At 37.9% G+C, this 21,286-nt stretch overlaps 1 protein-coding gene across 1 annotated transcript in view; it reads right to left on the reverse strand.

The window, feature by feature from the left end:
• LOC130608973 (maltase-glucoamylase-like) overlaps window positions 1–21,286 on the reverse strand; it is a 55,635-nt gene that overhangs the window by 29,395 nt on the left and 4,954 nt on the right. The window contains exons 3-21 of the mRNA XM_057427472.1: window positions 20,308–20,428; window positions 20,107–20,216; window positions 19,273–19,424; window positions 15,483–15,654; window positions 14,069–14,168; window positions 13,369–13,481; window positions 12,419–12,544; window positions 11,383–11,514; window positions 11,082–11,201; window positions 9,786–9,899; window positions 7,167–7,251; window positions 6,258–6,375; window positions 5,667–5,838; window positions 4,861–4,977; window positions 3,710–3,864; window positions 2,861–2,945; window positions 1,561–1,617; window positions 1,125–1,249; window positions 676–764 (exon numbers count right to left, since the gene is read on the reverse strand). Coding sequence (XP_057283455.1) covers window positions 676–764; window positions 1,125–1,249; window positions 1,561–1,617; window positions 2,861–2,945; window positions 3,710–3,864; window positions 4,861–4,977; window positions 5,667–5,838; window positions 6,258–6,375; window positions 7,167–7,251; window positions 9,786–9,899; window positions 11,082–11,201; window positions 11,383–11,514; window positions 12,419–12,544; window positions 13,369–13,481; window positions 14,069–14,168; window positions 15,483–15,654; window positions 19,273–19,424; window positions 20,107–20,216; window positions 20,308–20,428 — 2,263 coding nt within the window. The remainder of the gene's footprint in view (window positions 1–675; window positions 765–1,124; window positions 1,250–1,560; window positions 1,618–2,860; window positions 2,946–3,709; window positions 3,865–4,860; window positions 4,978–5,666; window positions 5,839–6,257; window positions 6,376–7,166; window positions 7,252–9,785; window positions 9,900–11,081; window positions 11,202–11,382; window positions 11,515–12,418; window positions 12,545–13,368; window positions 13,482–14,068; window positions 14,169–15,482; window positions 15,655–19,272; window positions 19,425–20,106; window positions 20,217–20,307; window positions 20,429–21,286) is intronic.

A 21,286-nucleotide genomic window follows, 5' to 3' on the forward strand; every position in this document is an offset into this window, starting at 1 on the left:
AAGATCCTTAAGGTTCCTCCCAATCCAAACCATTCAATGAGTCTATGATCACAAGAAGCGATGCTGACAGGCCTTGCATATTTGGAGTTCAAGGAAGAAACAAGTTCTCTGGCCTCTTTACTAAAGGAGAGGTTTGTAACATGACAAATATAACCCATACAAGCTTACTCACATGCATATACACCATTATGCTTTGGAAAACACATGGCCTGGAAATAGTTGGCTTCAGCACCATAATTTGGAGGTAACAAAATTTCAACTCTTTTCATAAGCAATTTAATAATTCCAGAAGGTGAATAAAAACTACTGCTAGTTTTTCATCTTCTACTGATTCTTAGCATCAAACGCTAATTATTTGCATTCTTGTCCCCCTTGAAACCAGTCTCTATGAATGCCAGAATATGGCTTGACCGCATGGTTTAACAGTCAGCATGTTAATGTAGCAAACATTTATGTATTTAAGGCCATAGTGAAACCTAAACAAGTGAAAACTAAATCAGTAACAATTACAGCTTCACTATTAATAGTGCTGAAAAAGTAATGCTCAGGTATTAATAGGAGGCTTCAATATTCACAATGCCTTATTCTTGCTCCATGAAATCAGCAGGACGATTGAAACTTGTATGCATTAAAGTTTTGCTAATAATACTTATTTCACAATTGTTAACTGCTCACCTGTAGATTCTCCATCATCCCAGAACAAGTTCCCAGAAGCGGCATTATTGTCATCCAGAGCAATTATAAGTCCCATTGGATTCTTGCGGCTGTTGAAAGAGAGATTTTCTGTCTTACATCTGTAACAAATATCAAACCAGTCTGAATGCATCCTTCATGTTCATTTTGAGAAAGTGACGCTCAACAGGGCTGCAATACTTTGAGAATTACCTTAGATTAGCCCTTGGCTGCCTTTCATTTTTATGTCAATTTATTAAAACACATGGCAAGTTTACAAAATGCTATGCAAATAAACCTGGAATTAATCACTGCGCCTGTCATGTGAACAGTTGTGGAAGTGTGGCTCACAGTTACCCCCATATTTCAAGGGGTGCTACTGGTTTGTAACCTGAAAGTCCCAAGGCCAGTCTTGAAGAAAAAACATAAACCCACTCAGTTTTAAGTCATACCTGGCAACTGTTGTGTTAGCTGGTTGTTGAGTAGGGTAGACGTAGCCTCCTCGCAAATGGAGTCCCATTTTGTCAGCTGGCAGGTACATATCAGTCCATTCTTTTCTCACTGAAATTTTTGCTCCCTTATTGACAGGGAATTTAAACAGAATGGGTATGTTCCATTACTCTCTGCTGTGAACTTTTTCTTACAACCTGAGTTTTATCTTAAAGCTTCCTTTTAGAAAAGGCTCAAATTATGTAAATATCTACTTGCCAATGGGCACGTAAAGGCATTGAGTCATGCACTTAACCCACCACCTTTCTTCCCTTATCTCACCATTTACTTCCTGCAGGGTTTACTTTAGGCGTCTCTCACCAAAGCAGGGCTGAAAATCTTATTTCATCACATCACCATTTACAAAATCTCCCCACAGCTTCCTCTGCATTTACTTACCGTATCATACTCATACCACACAGCATCAGGAATATATGCTTGAATTGAAACCACACCCTGGAAGATGAAAAAGAAATGATATCCAGAAAGGAAGAGAACAATCCAAGCACAATTTCTGCAAAGCTGCTGGGAGGCCACTGAATCAACATTTTACAATTCAGCAGCTCAATGACTTCAACCCAAAGTCGCAACGCTTCAGATCCAGTAGCTCATATCATACCCACAAGTATCTCTGTGTCTTCTTTATTTCCCCCTTTTTTGAGCTGGCATCTTTCAGATCCTTACTTTCATTTATGTATTTAATAAATGGTTTGGTTTTCTCCATGGCATATGTGTTACTGGCATTAACAGTCACAAGTTACAAGATTCTGCCACAGAATAAGCCACAATCTGTTTTCTTGCAGCTCAGACAAGCTGAAAATCAGCAAGAAAAGCTGATTCTGATGGAAATTCAGGGATAAAACAAAGTTGAGGTGAATCAGAATATCAGACCAGATGATTTTGACTCCATCGAGGACTAGAAAATGGGAGCTGTATTTTATAGCACAAAGTGCAAGATTTTTCATTTCAGCAGTGATAAAACTGGAATCATAAATGAAGAGGGGAAAAAAAAGAAAAAGAAAGAGGAAAACTTAAGCTTGCTGGGAATCCATCTACAGGCTGAAAACCTGAAAGTCCCATGCCCACTCTTGAAAAAAAACCAAAACAAAACATAAACCCACTCAGTTTAAAGGCAGACTTTGCAACTGTTGTGTTAGCGAGTTATTGAATAGGATCTATATAACCTCCTCTCAAATGGAGTCCCAGTTTGTCTGCTGGCAAGTACATATCAGTCCATTCTTTTCTCACTGAGATTTTTGCAAAAACCATGTTTGCACTGGCGATAGAGCTGTGGTAATGCTACTGAACAAGGCCCTCCGCAATCACTTTGCCAAAAGACTTTACAGGTCTGCTCAAGACAAAGAACTGGATCAGAGCAAATTTCCTGGGATCCTTGGGGAAATATCAGAGCCTACTTTTGTGGTTCAGCTCTCTGCAGCATTCAAAAGGAGGGGGAGTGTGATTTCAGAAGGAAAGGCATATATAGTAGAGGAGCTATAACCTTTAAGCTGAATAACAGAATTGTCACAAGACCAAACAGCAAAGGTTCAGAACTTGAAGGTGGTTTCTAATCAGAGAAATAAAGGAATAACAGGACTGGCAGTAGCCTGCCAGAGAAAAGAGCAGGAGCTGGTTCCTCAAAGTATCCCTGTGCCCTATGAAGTGGTCATGAGATAGATACCAAACCAGCCAAACCTACCGGGTCAAGTACAGGGGAAATAAGCAGCCCAGGACCCCACAGGAATTGCTTATAGATATTCCATGTCTCTTCATCAGAGTAGAACCTGGGCAAATGGAAGGATATAGCAGTAACAGTGTTTAGGAACTATACCATCACCAGCAACCCCAAGATTTCAGGGCAATAACTATTTAGAATCATCACTGTAGAGTGGAATATCAAAATTGCCTTTTTAAAAAAAATCTTACTAGTTTAGTTTTCTTTATACATGTGTGAAAGTGTAGGTGTGCATGTGTCCTTGATATAGCTTATTTAAGTGTACCCAGGGAAAGAAACTATACATATTCTAATATGTGTATTTATGTTTGCATACATATGAAATAGATAATGATTATATAAACATTTAATATTATATTTTCATATAGTATAAATTAAATATCTAATACATATTATTATGGTAAATAATTTTGTAAGCTGACAATAACATCTCATAGCAGCTTCAAGATTGAGTGACATAGCACATGCATAGATGGAAAAATTACAGATAGTTTCTGATTACTTCAAAATGGTATTTCATGAACTGAGAAATTCACAGAATCACAGAATAGTTTGGGCTGGAAAGGACCCTCAAAGATCATCTAGTCCAACCCGCCTACAATGACCAGGGATATCCGCATCTAGATTAGGTTGCCCAGAACCACATCCAGCCTGGCCTTAAATGTCTCCAGGGATGGCTCATCTCTTGGCAACCTGTTTTAGTTGTCTATATATATTCCAGTGTGCACTTTCACAGTCTTTAGGAAGTTCCTAACAATATTTAATGTGTTTCATTATCATAAGATTATCACGAAGGCTAATGAGTAAACTTACTCATGCAAAAGTGGCCGCACAACTGTGTCTCCTTGAGTATGAGCTTTATAAAAGAGTGTATACAGGTAGGGCAGCAAAGTGTAGCGAATGTTCAAGTAATACTTAGAGGTTTTCACCAACATTGAATCAGATCCAAATACAGCCGGATCCTGAGACTGAAAGCAAATATCATGGTGTTGTTATTATTGTTGTCGTTGGTTTTATTATTATTATTATTTTCATCATGCAGAAAACCCTCTGCCAAACAAGATGAGTGGGTGCTGTTTCATACAGGGAGAAATACAAAAGTGCACAGCTGCATGGTGTTCACCTTTTTGGTGCTGTGACCTAAGGTCCTAATCATAGAATCATAAAATCACAGAATCATAGAATAGTTTGGGTTGGAAGGGACCTTAAAGATCATCTAGGTCTGATACCTCTGCCACGGGCAGGGATACCTTCCACTAGACCAAGTTGCTTAAAGCCCCTGGCCTTGAACACTTCCAAGGATGGGGAATCTACAACTTCTCTGTAAACTTGCTCCACTGCTTTACCATCTTCACAGTGAGGAACTTCTTTACAATATCTAAATCTATCCTCTTCTAGTTTAAAGCCATTACCCCTTGTGCTGTAACTTGTAAAACTCTCCTCTCCAGATTTCTTGTAGCCTCTTTAGGTACTGGAAAGCTGCTCTAAGTTCTCCCCAGAGCCTTTCTTTGCTCCAGCTGAACAAATCCAGTTTTCTCAGTCTGTCTTCATAGGAGTTGTGCTCCAGCCCTCTCCAGTGGTACTCCTCTTGGCTGCCCATGTTTTGCATTGCATGTCCCTCCTACCCGTCTGTAAGGAGGGCACATAAGGGTTAGCCCAATTTTCATTCTAGTGTGCAGTCAGGTGTACGCTAAAGGGCTCCTACAGTCAGTCAGATGAGTCTCGTGACAGTGGTAGGCACAAGCAACAGTGATGAAACAGCTGCCAAATAAGCGTAGTCCCAATGAACATTTATGAAGCTAAACCTCTCAGATCTGGCATTTCATAGAGAGTTTCAGGTTCTGCCATTTTCAAACTGGTCAGCCACATCACCATCAGTGACAGAGCAATGATTACTAGTAATACTATTAAAGGGAATATGGTATTGTAACATAAAGCATTTTGTAAGAGAAAGCATAACTTACTATGAATCCTATACTGTTGTGATTCCTTGAAAATGGGTAAAATGCTCCTACTTGCATCCATCGTCTGCAAAGTTCTTCTGTGGTGTCATCAGAGAAACCACAAATATCTGCTCCAATCTTTGAATTAAAACATAATATGTTGAATATACAGTATGTTGCAACTCTAGTCGCTACACAACACTTCTAGTTTTCAGAGATGAATTAACTCAACCTTCATTGCTAGCCAGAGTGACTGACCCATTCAACAGATTTGTGCCTCTCTTCTTTCAAATTCAACTATGTCATACAAAAAAAAAAATTAAACTATTACCTAACACTGCTCATCATTTTGTTTCTTCCAAATCTTTACCTTCCTGTTTGTTGCTAATAGGGTACATTGGGAAAAAAGCTCAAGAGTCATACAAGTTTAAATCATGGAAAGGAATTTTGCTATTTCCCTTTTAAATGGATGTCTCTCATTTGAAATTATAAGAAAAGCAACAAAGCTTTTCACATCTATCACTAGTGTTTAAAAACTGCTAGAAGTAACAGGTAGATTGGGATATATAAGATAGTAATTTTGTTACATTTATCTCACCATAGACACACAGCCACGATAATAAAAGCGGCCTAAACCAAAAATCAGTTATTGGATAAAAATAAATACATAAATAAATGTTTAAACCAGATTTCTAAAGGGCATCAATTTGGAGCTGAAAATTTAAGATGGTTTCTAGATAGCATTTCATTAGATAATCTGTTATTACAGAGGTAGAGTTACTGTTTATCCATATGTTTTGAAAGGAGGTCAAAACCTAATTTCATACATAAGGAATTCCAAAGAGGTTAAATTCCAGCATTCCAGGTATCGCCCATTTTATGTGATCCCATGTTGCTGCATTATCTCCCAGCCAGTGTCCTGTGTATTTTCCTGAACCAGCAAAAGTAGACCTTGAAATAAGGAAGCTCCGTTTTCCAGGGAAAATTGCTTCAATGACTCTTAAAAGGAAATAAGACTGGAATCATGCAAAGGAAAAAGACAACTCAGACATCACTAGTTTTCTATAAGGCAGATTTACAGTGACTGATTTACAATAATTATTCATCTCAGGTATTTGGACTCCTTTACAGTTAACCAGGCATATTTTAGCGAAGTTCAAGACATTAATTTTAAATAATCGTTCTATATAGTTTTAACAACCAATGTGTAGCTTTTACTACCAACTTTAGTTAGTAGATTTTGCCTTAGCTGTATTGATTTAAATATAATACAGGACTGTATTATATTTAAATTCCTGTAAATATAATTACAGGAACTGGGCTCCTGTAGAAGTGAAATCTCTTCCTGTTTTGGGAAATGCAGGCCATATACTGTTCTGAAACCTTTTTTTGTAATGATTTTAGAATGCATTTCTTACTTCCGTGTTGATATGGACATGGAATATCCATAAAGACTGTGGACATCATAATGCTTCCCCCACTTCTGTACTGCATCCATACAAAGCGTCTTGGAAAACATGACCTTATCAAGAATACCTTCAATAAAGGAATACAAATATCTCTTTTAAAGCACATTATTATTATGAATGTTTACAATAATTTCTTTAATGCACATTCATGACATTCAAGTCTTTTTTTGTCTTTAATGTTTGCGCTAAGGCCGGTATTACTACTACAAAAACAGAATGCTACTCTTGGCTGCTGGTTTGATTAATCTTTGCTATGTGACATTTTCTACTTCAGAGCTTCTCACCCATGCAAAGAATAACTGAGAACTATGCCCTGAATTTCTGAGTCATTATCTGACAACATGTTGGCAATAGTTACTTAGACTTACTACTTAATAAAAACTAAGAAATCCGTTTTAGTTTTACATGCATCTTGAAAGCTACTGATAGTGAGATGAGATCATTATATTATCAGACATAACTGAAGCAACGACAATATTCAATAATAATCTGAAAAGGGAAGAAAAAAAAACATTTAAATAAACCATGCCTTTGATGAGGGTCAAAGTATATCATCATTTTCATAGAATCATAGCATCATAGAATCATAGAATGGATTAAGTTGGAAGAGGCCTTAACTATCTAGTTCCAACCCCCCTGCCATAGGCAGGGACACTTTCCACTAGACCAGTTTGGTCAAAGCCCCTTGCAGCCTGGCCTTGAAAACTTCCAGAGATGCGGCTTTTACCTGTCAATAGTAATGTTCAAACCCCACATGTAAGAACTATGCTAAAATCAGTTTGCACACTTCTAGCCAGCTGCACAGCGATTCATAAACCTTTTGATATTTTGCTTTCTAGTTAAAGTAGATGGACTCACTTGGAGTGAAAGGAGGATAGTTTAAGTCATTTTGCTCACAACCGTTTTTTGAGCCTCGAACAAAGTTAGCTACTTCATTCATATCCTGAAAAGGTAAGATGCAGAATGTAATAAAGTTTCCTCAAATACATTTTCCTAACAAAGTCTAACATTCTATTCTCTTATCCTTCAAGAAATAATCACTTAGAACTACTACCAATCAATTAGGCAAGAATGATATAACTCCAATACTGAGTTATGATACAGCTCAAATACTCGTCCATTCCTATATTAATATCAGTGACAGTGTTGGACAGACTTCTATATGCAGGTTGAGTTTCACATTGCAAGAGCTATATCTTATTCCTCCACAGAAAGGAACTGCATGAATTTCTCGTGTATACACTGTCCCTACCTATGACCAACTCCACACATCTCTCAAGGAAATGTCTTCGTTATGGAGTGTGTTTTGGAGAGAAATGCAGAACCAAACAACGTACATTTTTACTTTCTGTCAAAATGCACAAGGTGACTGTTCTTAAACATGCCCTTTGTAATGCTTCCCAAGCCATTATACTTTCAAACTTTGCTGTCTCCTTCCATGATTACAGCAGTGCTGTAAGTGCATTTCTATGTACATTCCTGAACATGCTTCAGGAAAGAATGCTTGAAAGGAGATACCAAATTTATCTTGAAGGAATTGTTCTAGTGAATAATTTGCTTCGATCAAATTATTTGTTTCCTGTAAGAGATCTGTGCAGTCTTACACTTCATTGCTTGACTTGATGGAACCACAGAATCAGCAAAAATAATTCAGAAAACCTTATTCTAACACATTGTACTGGGTTTGTGTGGTAAGGTTTTGACAGCAGGGGTGCTACAGAGTTGGATTCTGTAAGAAGATGCTGGAAGCTTCCCCCATGTCTGAGGAAGGCAATGCCAGCTGGCTACAGGATGGACCTGTAGCTGGCCAAGGCTGACCACATCTCAATGGTGCTAGCGCCTTGGGATAATGTGTTTAAGAAGGGGAATAAAAACTTTCACAATGGCAACAGGAGAGAGAATTGAGAACATGTGAGAGAAAGAATTCTGCAGATACCACAGTGAAGAAGGGGAGGAGGTCCTCCAGGTACTGGAGCAGAGATTTCCCTGCAGCCCATGGTGCAGCCCATGGTGAGGCAGGCTGGCCCCCTGCAACCCATGGAGGTCCACGGTGGAGCAGATCTCCATCTGTAGCCTGGGGAGAAGTCCATGCTAGAGCAGGAAAATGCCTGAAGGAGGCTGTGACCCTGTGGGAAGCCTGTGCTGGAGCAGGTTCCTGTCAGGACCTGTGCCCATGTGAAGAGAGAAGTCCACACTGGAGTGGGTGTGATGACAGGAGAAATTGGTGGAGGACTGTGTCCTGTGGGAAGGACCTCATGCTGGAGGAGGGAAGAATGTGAGGAGTCCTCCTCTGAGGAGGAAGGAGCAGCAGAGACAACGCAGGATTAACTGATTTCAACCCCTGTTCCGCATACCCCTGTGCCACATGGGAGGAGGAGGTAGAGAATGCAGGAGTGAAGTTCAGCCCAGGAATAATGGGGAGGTGGGAAGAAGGTGGTTTTGTATAGGCAAAAAATTAAATTAACTTTTTCTCCACATCGAGTCTGCTTTGCCCTTGACAGTAATTGGTGAATGACCTCTCCCTGTCCTCATCATGACCCACGAGCCTTTAGTTATATTTTGTTTCCCCTATCCATCTGAGGAGATGAATAATAGAAAGGCTTGGTGGGCACCCGATATTCAGCTAGGGTCAACCCACCACACACATAGCAGCTAAAGGACTGTATTTTTCCATATAGGTTAATTTAAAATTGCTACAGCTTTTTAAAATACATGGCAAAATATTCAGTAGATTCTTGAGGTTTTTAGATTTTTTTTTTATTATTATTATCTTTAAGTAAAAGGAAGTAGGAAAATCACAAAAAGATTTAAGAAAAGAAGGTGCTGAGACAGGGAATGAGAAGTTCAAACACAGATTTCATACATGCCCCATACTTTAAGAAACTTTATTACAGGATATTCCTTTAAAAAATTAATCTGGTTAAAATGGTTTTTAATCACACCTGATTTCCTTGTACTGTATCTAAAATCCATTGTGCCAAACTGTATTTTAGTCCTTTTGTGGAAGAACCTGATTATTCCAAATCCTTATCTGGAGTAGCAATTTCAGGTTTACTAAACAAAAATTCCATGAGCTGCTTGGAGCTTACAAACATAGATTTTACGTGTTATGCCCTGTATTCAGGACCTATGTAGCACATATTCACTGAGCAGGTATGCAGGTCTCCACATATTACCCTTCTGAGCGCAAGAGTGTGCTAGCATTTGCTTTTAGCAATGGTCCATCAATTGAAGCACTGAACATCCAAAATCCAGCACACTGAGCATTCAAATGTTATGGTTAATGGTTCAATTTAAAATCTTAAATTAAAATATGAATTGCAAATTCAACAGCAGAAGACATACACATTGTTCACTGATTTCAGGTTAGTAATAATAAACATCCTTTTCAAAATCAATGCAAATTGAATTTGATAAACATCTATCTTCACCTATTTTTTTAAATAAAAATGAAAATTAAAATTCTGAATTACTTACAATCCAGATCCCATCATATGGTACTGTGCTATAAAAGAGTGTGCATTCTTCCACCCACCAGCTAGTGCAGTCTGGGTTGGTGAAGTCTGGGAATACAGTTTCCCCTGGCCACACCTGCCATATTAAAAGGGGAATAACTAATTAAACCTTTAATGATATTAAAAAGATCATAGAATCATAGAACAGCCCAGATTGGAAAGGATCTTGAAAGATCATCTGGCCCCACCTTTCCTGGGAAAAAGAACCTAGATGAGATCATCTAGCAGCGTGTTCAATTGCATCTTGAAAGCCTCCAGCAATGGGGACTCTACCATGTCTCTGGGGAGGTTGTTCCAGTGATTCTGTTCTCACCATAAGAGCAACCTGTACCTATTTTCCCTCGTAATCTCCATGTTGCTCCTTGTGAAAAGAGAACCTCTGTCTGCTTTGTAGCTGTCTTTTCAGTATTGGAATATTTTGATGAATATCTCCCATCAGCCTACTCTTCTCTAAGTAGAAACAACCTGACTCCTTTCTTAATAGAGCAGGTTCTCCAGCCCTTTGATCCTCTTTGCGGCCCTTCTTGGATCCTCTCCAGTCTCTCTACATCTTTTTTTTCAATTGTGGACACCAGAATTGGGCACACTACTCCACGTGCAGCCTGACAAGCGCTGCATGGAGTGGGATGATCACACTTCTATTTCTGCTAATGATGACTCTGTGGATTAAACCCAGCATGTGATCTATATTCATTGCTGTAATGGCAAACTGCTCACTCATGTTCAGCCAGGACCCTCATAGTTAGCCATCAGGGCAGTGCTATTTGTTCCAATCAAAACTTTTGAACAAAAACTGAGAGTGACAATCGCATGCATAAAGAAGGCAGAAAGAGTATGAGTTCCTTAACTTTGTAGTTGTCTATTGCTTTTCTTCTAAGAAGTCATACAGGGAACAATATACAAAAGAAAAATTTCTCAATGAATGTTAAAATACTAAATCAAAAGGAGAATGTGGTAGCTGGCTTTTCAGTCACTACTGAAAATACGTGTGAGGTGGCTGATGAATAGTCCCTTAAGCCTTCAAACCACCTTAGTTTTCATTTCTGTTCCATGTAAAAAGTTAAAAAAAAAAATAAAGAAAGAAAGCTTAAGAAGAATCATGTCCTGAGAGAGGCCTCATAGACTTTAGCTCCAACTGGCAGGTAATTTTACTGAAAGAAACAACTTAGAAAACGAGAGCTTAAAAAGGAGCCCCTGACCTGAAATAAACCATAGCAGTGACAACAGACCAAATTCAATTGCATAAAACTGTAATTACCTCCCCAATTAAAGGTGTTACTCCATCCGATTCATTAACCCAGACTTTTTTGCTCTCTCCCCTGACGTAACTTCCATATGGACTACCATCAGGCAGACTTTGTGTGCTAATAGCAGGGTCCTAAACATAAAAAGGAAACAAAAAATAAGAAGAAACCAGGATACATAAGCTCCATCAGTTTCTATAGACCACTAGAAAGTTAGGCAATAAATGTAAAACTTAGATAGAATAAACAAAGTATAATAATAAACAGTTATAATGATAACATTTACAAAGGAAAAATAAATAGTTAAATGCTTACCAGTATGATAATGTATTTTTGTCCGTATTCATGCATATAAGCTGCAAAATTAGGGAGATCTTTAAAATTCACTTTGTCATAAGTAAAATCTTTCCATTCCTCCATATAGTCAATATCAGTGACCTGCGCATCCTGAAGGAGAAGGGAGTTCAGCTTTAACATGCGAAGTGGTATGTAAAGATACTGTCTGTTAGTCAAACACAGTTTCATCTGACACTTCCCATTTGTTCTATAATGAATTTACTATTGGGACTTTACTGCAGTTTGGGAAAAAGTATGCTGTCAGGACCACTTGCAAACAATGTGTATCGCATCCCATCCTTACAGCCTTTATTAATGATTAATAATTATTATGTTATTTAAAATAATATATTAAAAACAATAATTAATTACATTAAGCACATCTTTGTGCCTAAAAAGAAGTTGCATTTAACATTAGAAGAATTCAAATGAATGTATATATTGGCATTTTTTTAAATAGCCCCTAGACACGTAGCTATTTTATTGCAGTTGCCTGACTTCAAGAGCTATCTGTTTAAATAAAAATGTTCCTTCCTCAAATCTTAGCTTGACATGAGGGTATTTTTATTCTATTTAAGCCATCAGGCTAATGTAATCTGAAATCTAATTTTAAAAGTTAATTGTATTTTACCTTTGACTGTCAATTAAAAATAATACATGGTTCCATAATTGTCCACATGATAATTAAAAAAATACTTCATGAATTAGGTAACATAAGAAGATAAGTGGATATAGTAGGAAAGTATAACTGAAGAAATATTACAATAAAGTGCTTAAATAAATAAAACTTCCTGTAATTAAACCTTACCATTTCCCACATTCTGATGATGCGTCTACCATTAAAAATGCACAAACCCCTTTGACACCAGATGCCTATATATAAGGAATTCACTAATTAAAACTGATGTGAAATGAACCAGTTGCAGAACACTGTGGCCTGGATCTCTGGGAAGTTCTCCTGCAGAGCTCTGCCTACCTTCACAGGGTTTTTGCCTTCCTCAAACCCCATACTTACATAAGGGATTCCAGTTGCCCTGTTCCTCTCCACAACTCTCTTCACCTCATCCAGAGACCCGTAATTGTAGCGGCTGAGCTGGAAGCCCAGGCTCCAGTAGGAAGGCAGCATTGGCAGTCCCACAAGCTGCAAGTGGAGAGCAAAAATCCCACACATCATTAGTGGACACCATGTAATTCACCTCAGTGCCCATTTAACTAGAGCTATATTCCTCAAGTCTGTTTGAGTAATATACACTAAGCTTTAGTCTGTGAAATGAGCAGACCACTCCCAAATGTGGTATTATTCTATGGTGTGTTGGTTTTTTTTTTGTTTGTTTTTTTCTTTTTTTTTAAATATTTTATTTTATTTTGGGGTAATGCCCATTTTTTAAAGCATCACTAAAAACTAAACAGATCTCCAGAAGTACAAAAAACATCAGTGATATCTTATGACCATAAAATCATAACATACCTGTAAGCACAGTATCTACTGTATAATATTGCTGTATGAACAGGAATTTGTCCTTAACATAAGAGCAAGCCCCAGCAAGGAAGCATAAGTTACTCCATGTAGACCATCTCTAGCTCCGGTGACCACTGTGTAAATCAGGCCATACAGACTAATGAATTTAGAAGCTACAGACTTTTTCGGTCTCAAGCTGTTGCATGGTCTCTGCTCTAGCATCTACAGCAAAAGTAGTGCTTAGTTTTCAGCTGCCTGTAACAGGCTAGCTAAAAATATCTACATCCTACCTTAACCCCAGCTAGCGATTACTAATGACAGCCTTTACTTTAGGGGCATACTAACAGTTATTCTTAGTTAAATATATACTGAGTCATATTTTCAGTTAATAGATAACATAGTTGAAGACATACTGGCATATAAAGAGGTAGAAAAAAAACCCACCAACATAAAATCCCAAGTGCTTTTAAAAATCTACCATGCATAATCTCTGTAGCTAAAGGTACCTTCAGGTACTCCTGGACTACTTGCTCTGGAGTGTTCCCCAGGAAGATATAGAAATCAAGGATCCCACCAATGGTTCTGTAGGTCACAGCTGGAGCAGGTTGCACCACAAACTCTGCCAGACAAGCATGCACAAAACCAATTCTGAATACCAGTGAATTCTAAAATAACATTGCAATTTTCTAATTGATTATTAGAAATTTTACTAACAAAAAACCACAAACCAAAAATACTTAATGAACCCCAAACCATTAATTAAACTTGCAAAAAGGGGGAAAGTATTCAGATTACTCTTTTAAATGTCCATATTTCCATTCCCATAGATCCTAAGAGAAGAGTATCAGAAGAAATCCAGTGGCTCAGTCTTCTATCTTTGAATATTTAGTACAACTTTCCAAAACTCAAGGGATGTGAAGAGCTCTGTAAAGCGTACATATATGTGTGCTTATCAAAGAGACTAAAGTGCATTTACTTTCAAGTATTGCTCACTCTAAATTTCGGCTCTGATTCCAGAGTCCTGCAAAGCTGCACAAAGCTGCACATGCTTAAGATATAGTTCTGACCCTCAGGTTTCAAGTGAAATCTGAACATTAACTGTGTACTACTTATTGCTTATGTGGATACGCTAAACACCACAGTTTTGATTCCAGTTCTGCAGATCATTTAAAAAGGTGCTCAGAGCTACAGAGAAAGATTTCTTACCCATGGCATTGCTATTCATTAGGAAAACACCAAAGGAGGCTCCAGTGTTGTCTTCCAAACACAGGAAGAAAGTTTGAACTCCATATAAGTTATCCATTGACTTAAAGAATAAAAAGGGAAAGTAAGATGATTAAAATCTAATAATGGTATCTGTTCTGGGGTATTTAAAAATGTATCACAGGTAGAACTTGAAACTTCTCAAAATATAGCCAACAATAAAAACAAAAACCCTGACACCTTCCTGGCATTTGTCTCTTTTATGAGAATGTTTTGCATTAAAGCAAACACTTCCCCAAATATACAGGTAACACAAGCAAGCAGATGTGATGGAATGGATCTTCAGGCAAATCTGCATATAGCAGTACTATTTCTGGGTAATATCTACGCACATCAAGCAAACAATAGATCTTGATGAGTGCTTTCATCACCTTTCACCATAGATTAGATTTTACATCTAATCTATATTTCTACTATTTCTATTATTCCTGCAAGATAATTGCTTTTATGTCTGATCTATGGAAATAAGAGAGTGACTTCTTATTTTTTATTTCCTTTCTATTTTATTTTCCATTATTATTAGCAACAAAAACCTTAGAAATTTTAACAGCTGTTGTTATAGATGTGCTTCTTCCCCTGCAAAAGAAAACTCAGAGCAATTACATGAGAAACAGAACTTGAGCAATTTGAAATTAACCTGACTTGATTCTGTTCACTGTTTAACTTAATAAGTCTACACTCAATAGAGGTGTTCAGATATGATCTTCAAAAGGGAGGAGATAGGCATCTCAAGCCAAGGGGTACAAATTCCAAATTATTAATTCGTTACATATAGTGATCTCACACTCCAGTTTCTAGTTCAGAAAAACACTGAACTGCTCTCTTAGAGTACAGCATATGAGTTGTTGCTTTATGAAACTGAGGTAACGGCTACAAATACTCTTAAAATTATCAAAAAATGGGTGCCCCAAAAATTGTTTCATAGGAAGTCAGTCAAACAACAGAAACAAATAATTGTTGACAGACATATTTTATCTTGTAAAGGGGCACATGTTAAGGGGAACTTTTAAATCATTTGCCAAGTTAGAAGGGTGTTAACTGAAGAAGCATGATCATCTGTACTGAATGCTGTGGCCAGCAACACATTAGGACATATTGGTATTTATTTGCTTCATCAGTAGAAACTGAAGACTCTGATATTTTAATATTTATCTACTGGTTTTCAAGTGTACATCAACACAAAAATCAGAAATCAGGGAACATTCATCAGTACCATTTAGCTTTTAGAAATAACATGCAGTGCCTGAAAAGTATTTTGGAAAAACACAGTAGATGTTATTAATGTGTCTACTGCAGAATAAGCTTGGATTACAGAATTCATCTGTGAAGAACGAGGTGTAATAAAACCAGTTCTTACTGCAGAGGGGCCAGTATCCCTGCTGAACAAGGGCCAGGTTTTCCAGTTAACATCGTGCCGGTACTGCTTATGCACATGCTCTCCCACACCATAAATGTTGATGCTAGGTACTTTGATGGATAGCTGTAAAAACTGCTCAGCATACTGCAGTGGTCCTATGGTAGTATCAAACCTGATGAAACAAAGAAAAAAAAAAATTCTTTTTGTTTTGGTTTGGTTTTAACACAGAATCATAGTAATAACTCTTTCTGCTCCCTTTAGTTAGAGCTATCTAGCCAGTTCAGGTCTCAGTCCAGGGACCTGAAGGAGAGGGAGGTGGATGGTGTGGAGCCAGAGCAGAACAACCCTTGCACAGATGATATAAGCAGTGCCAGCTGATGGCACAGAAACCTCTCATACAAGTGGCTTATCCGTTTTCAGGGGTACATTTGCACTCATCTTCCACCAAAGGTTTTCACCATGCATCTGTTTTGCCTAGTCCTGAATCCATTCTCCATGGCTATTCACAGAAACTGGAGAGATGGAAAATGTCCTTGGGTGGACAGAAACACAAAAATAATCCACTCCATCAGATTTTTCAAATCAATTGCAGCTTTTGCTTTCCAGAGAAAATGTACCAGACCTGCTCTTGGGTCCTGCTAGGCCAGTCACTACAGGGAAAGGCAGACTATGTCTATGTGCTAGCTGAGCATAGATGAGTGAAGATTAAAGTGATGACATGATCCTTAGCATGGTTCAAATCCCATTTGATGGCTATCACATCTCCTGTGGTAAAGTCTGCATAAAGCAACTGCTAAGCTCTTTAAGGAACATGAAGTTTGTGTTATTGTAAATACAAACAGAGACTGTTGTATACATCTGTACAAACAGAACAAGCCAGAGATCAATATTTCTCCTTTACATCTAATAGTAAAACAGACAGTAAAAGTCAAGGTCATTAACAAAGTTTCTTCTGTTGATTTCATTTTGCACCTTTCACCATTCCCTTTCATTACAGATGAACAATTCCTATTACAAACAAGGATGATGAGAGCTTTAAATATGCAGCCAAACCTAATTTTATTCCTTATTTCTATGGGAAGGACTTGGGAAACAGTGGGGAAATCTGAGCGCTGCTGAGGCAGAGAGCAGTGGGAAGCAGTCCATTTTCTGCAACAGGGTGCACCAAGGATCACCTCACTGCAAGGCAGTAGACACATTGAATCACCCTTCTTCCTTTAGCTCTGCTAAGCTATTGCAGCTATCATGGTCAGCCAGACTCTAGACTCCCTTGACCAGCAATGCTTCAGGTTGTGACCTTGTCTGCAGTCCCCAGCAGTGCCAGAAAGGCTTCCTCGGGCGTCTTATGCATCCTGCCTCTTGATGGATAGAGGGGATCACCCACAGGGATGTTTTTATACAGCCAGGTGTGCGCCCATGCAACCACCAAAATGTGGTCATTTGCTATCATGTACATGCTGAGATTTTGGGCAAATTGATTTTAACGATGCAATTAAATAGCTCACTAATAAGCCAAGTGCACCAGAATGTTTGAACTGCTTTGTATTTCCTAAACAACACTAAATATCATCCTAGGAAAGGATCTCCCAGAACTCATGGAAGCAATCAAGCCAATCTATTTCATTCTTTTTGAAATTCATCATGTTCATTTTACTTTTTCATTCCTCTAAAATTTTGAACATTTCCAGTTGGCAAATGTGTCAAAATTGGCCCCTACCTGGAAGTAGTTTCAGTTTCACATCACTCTTAAAATGAAACAATCATAAATAGAACGTGATTGTGAATTAAACGAGATTTAAAGCAGAAAACAATTGGAACGAAGCTGATCCTCAGATGTGAATGTTAACTTAGCTTCATTAATCCAAGATCTTACAGGGATCTGCTGAAATGCCATCTTTCCTCAAAAGCAGAGAAAATTACTTTGAGGTAGCAAACTACCTTGACGTATATTAACATCATACACAGTTTCAAAGGAATATGCTTTTATTTACACATTTTATCTAGTTTTAATTGGAAACTCTTTTTACAAGTTTCTTTTCCTGTGATATTTGTGACTTTTAACAGACAAGATATTCATACAGAGGAGATTAAAGTAACTTCTAGACTTCATGCAAACTCAGGCACATTTTTTTAAGGACTTTATCACTTCAGATGTATTAGTAAACTATAACTACATTTATCATTATAAGTATCTCATTATCCCTAAAATTCTTAGATGCATAAAGAGGCCCTTAAAAAATTAAATACACAGTATAATCACAAACAATTCACAAGCAAGCAACAAAAACTGGGGAGTTTGGTCTTGCAACTTTTACTCTGCTCATTCACCTTTATATTTTTTTTTTAAATTAAAACTGCTAAAACTTGAGAGGTGGTTCAAATTTCAAAACCTCATGTGATATATTTCTGTCCTCTTGTCATGATTCTAAGGACTATCTTGCCCATCTGCTCACAAACTGTACTGAAACCTGCTTTCCCAAGGAAGAAGTTTGTATTTCCCATGAAACCATGTCAAACCCTCAGGTTTTTGTGTAAATTGTGATGGCAGTAGATCTGTCAGAGTTCCAACTCTTTTGGGGACCTTAAGTACAATAAATGATGATGGCAGGTTATAGACTTTGTCTGGATGATTAGGATTTTTACGATGAACTGTAGTAACACATTGATCCCCACTCTTCCAATGAAGCCTCCCTTTTGTTTGGTTGTTTAAGAGTTGAGGGAACACACTTATCTTGTGTAAACAAGTGTATCAAGTATTTATTTCTGAGGGGCTGCTTTTATCCCGTGCTAACATCAGCTGTCTTTAAGATGCTCAAACTTGGAGTCAATCATCATTGTCATTTTCATCTTCAGAGACAAAATTGCATTCACTTTCATCAAGTTAAACAAAAACCTATTGAAAGTGTAGACAGTCCTCCAGAGCACTGTTTCAACATGGTTCTATTGGACTAGGTTTCTTATTCTCCCTCAATATACCTGTTTAATCAGTCATGCACTACTGAATACCAAGTCCATCTTTTGTGCTCTCTATAATTGCAAATCAATCATTAGAGAGGATTCTAAACAAGAAAACAATACTAACAAGACCACAGAAGTAATCGCTAATTAATTAAACTTGAAGCATTGATAAACCAACTGGCCTATGACTCTGACAGGTAATCATTCTTGGACTGATTTAATAAGCACACACATCCTGACACTTGCCCTTTCTAACAGGTCTTGGAGCTACGCCGTTAGGTTTGTAGGTTTGTTTTATTTATTCCTTTTTAGAACTTAAAGTCAATGTATAAATCTGTCGAATATTTTACTTGGAGTGTTACATGACCAGCTTGTAAGGGGCTTGCCCCAGCTATTCTTGGATATCATAGGTCCAAAGGGCAACCTGGTTTTGGCAATTCAGGGCTTCAGCATGATTGCCACAAATAAGATTAAAGAAGCAATGAAGAATGTTCCCATGAGATTTGAAGCACTGGAAAGGAGTCCTTGGGATAACAAAAATCCCTGTAATGATGGCACAAAGTAGCTGTAAAGATTTCCCTAGTATTGGGGGAAAGTGAACAAAGAGACAGACCCAAATCTTTCAGGCAGAGCTCTCCATATTACAGAATTTACTTGCAAAGGAACAGCTAGAGTCCTCGCAGAGCATCCATCAGTCAAACAAAGAGAAGTACACTACATGTACAAAAGCGCACCTCACACCCTGGGCACACATTGCTTACGTGGTAACATGGGCTTTCAGAGAAAACCAGTAACATCTGTGTTATTCAAAAAAAGCACCAATGCTACTTACAGCACTCTACCGTTGCTCACTCTCGTCACCACGATGCCAAAGGGGTTCTGCTTCACATCCACTTTGTAGTTTAAATTGGAGGCTGCGGATCCAGTGAAAGATCCCACATGTTCATGAGGGACTTCAAATCTTTGTGTTCTAGGATCAGTGATCTGTGCATATTTAAACAATAGAAGTATTGGGCGTGTTGGGCCTTTAAAAACTAATGTCTAATTCAAACATTTTCCATGGTTAATATATAGTTCTGACTTATGATATTCCCATCCTTATCCCAGTCTCCTGCCTTCATTCCTGTTCATTTCCAACTTTCATCATGTATTTTCAGCCATTTCTCTCACACTTGACTCTGCGTTTCCCCAGCTCAGCAAGAACCCACTGCAAGAGGAAGGTCTTCTACAACCCATCGATACCCTACAGTCATGGCATCTACTTCCTAATTTTCCATAGAAAACAGAAATAATTGAAGAGCTAACACTGTCTGCCAAAATGACTGAGATATATGGCCAGGCCATAAATAAAAAGTGAGTAAATAAAGGCCCAAAATTTCCTACGATGAGGAAAAAAGGTAGATTATACAAAAGCTGAGCTTTTCAAAGGTCTCAGCAATTTTTTATGCAGAAATCCCACTGTGCTAAACATTCATTAACCTGACATATTGTGATATCAGAGAGGACAAAGAAAGAAGGAGCTGAGCACTTTAGTGTGATCTAGTGTGATCCATGAGAGTGCTTCGGAAGGATTAATCCAGCCCTCCTAATCTCACTGCACAGTAACAGACAGCCTAAAATCTTTCCCTGAACATGAATTTTAAAACAGCATAGAAAAAATATTAACCTTAAAGCGGAAGCGATTTGGTGTCTGATACTCTCCTGTGAGGAGAACAGTGTCAATATCATTTCCAAAGAGAGAAGGTGATGGCAGCCTTTTTAATGTAGTCTCAAATCCTTGGGAAACAAAAAGCACATGTTGCAAAGTTATTGTGTTGAATCAGACATCAGCACATGCCTAAACTGAGGAGCACAGCTTGTAGCTTACCTGCCTGTGTTGTTCTTGTCGACCCATCCACTTTGTACCCATGGTTTGAAGAGAAAAAACACCAGGGCACACTCGTATCGCTCTGAGGACTCCAGCAGCAGCCGCGCAGATTGCAGGTGCTCTGACATGAGAGACAAAAATCAGCTGACAAATAAACCCTTTATACTAAACCAGTTAAAATGCGCATAGAGTGCATCTTACCTCAAACACCAGAAATCTTAATAATATCTGAAATCAGATCAACTCCTTCTCTGAAACTCTAATAAGTGAATTCTTTGGCATCAAACGTGATATATAGAAAAGACTCTTTTCTGGATTTAGAGTAGAAACTTGCTTATCAGACTTCCATTCTTTCTTAAAAGCACTAGATCCACAGGAAAAATGTACCTTTTAACATCTGGTAAACATCTAGTTAAATATCTACATAAGCAAAATTGATCATTATGTGCAATATCTACATTTAGTGTAATTATCTAATAACAGATATGTTCAGATTGGTTTTGCAGAACCTCAAATTGAGATAAATCAACATTTTTCCCCAAAAAGTCTCAAACAAATGAACCTGTTGTTCAAAGCATGTATGTCAGTGTAGTAGCACCAACCTTTATACTACCTTTCAGTAGTTTAATAAGCTATAGTTCCTTTGCCTTGTTGTTAGAAATTAACTTATTCATGCACTGTTTGCGTGACTTTTATGTTTGAAGATAAGATATGAGTAATACATCACTAAGTTTCCATACATTTTCTCACCTTAAAAAACCCAATGACTTTCTCAGGGCAAAAGGCAGTGGTAATACGATAAACCACTCCCGGCTAAGGGCAGTGTCCATAAGTGATATCAAGTATCCAAATCCAACATGGAGATCTTCCATACTTTTCCCTCTACCTGATGCCTAACAGCTGTTTCTGCCTTTGTCTGATTGTGTTCAAATGTTTTTGGTGTTTGTGTCATGCTTATTTAAAATATTCTGCAGCTTTA

This window comes from Pezoporus wallicus, unplaced genomic scaffold (genome assembly GCF_028554395.1).
Source record: "Pezoporus wallicus isolate ANWC-B61680 ecotype Strahan unplaced genomic scaffold, APGP_CSIRO_Pwel_v1 contig_7657, whole genome shotgun sequence".
NCBI lineage: Eukaryota > Metazoa > Chordata > Aves > Psittaciformes > Psittacidae > Pezoporus > Pezoporus wallicus.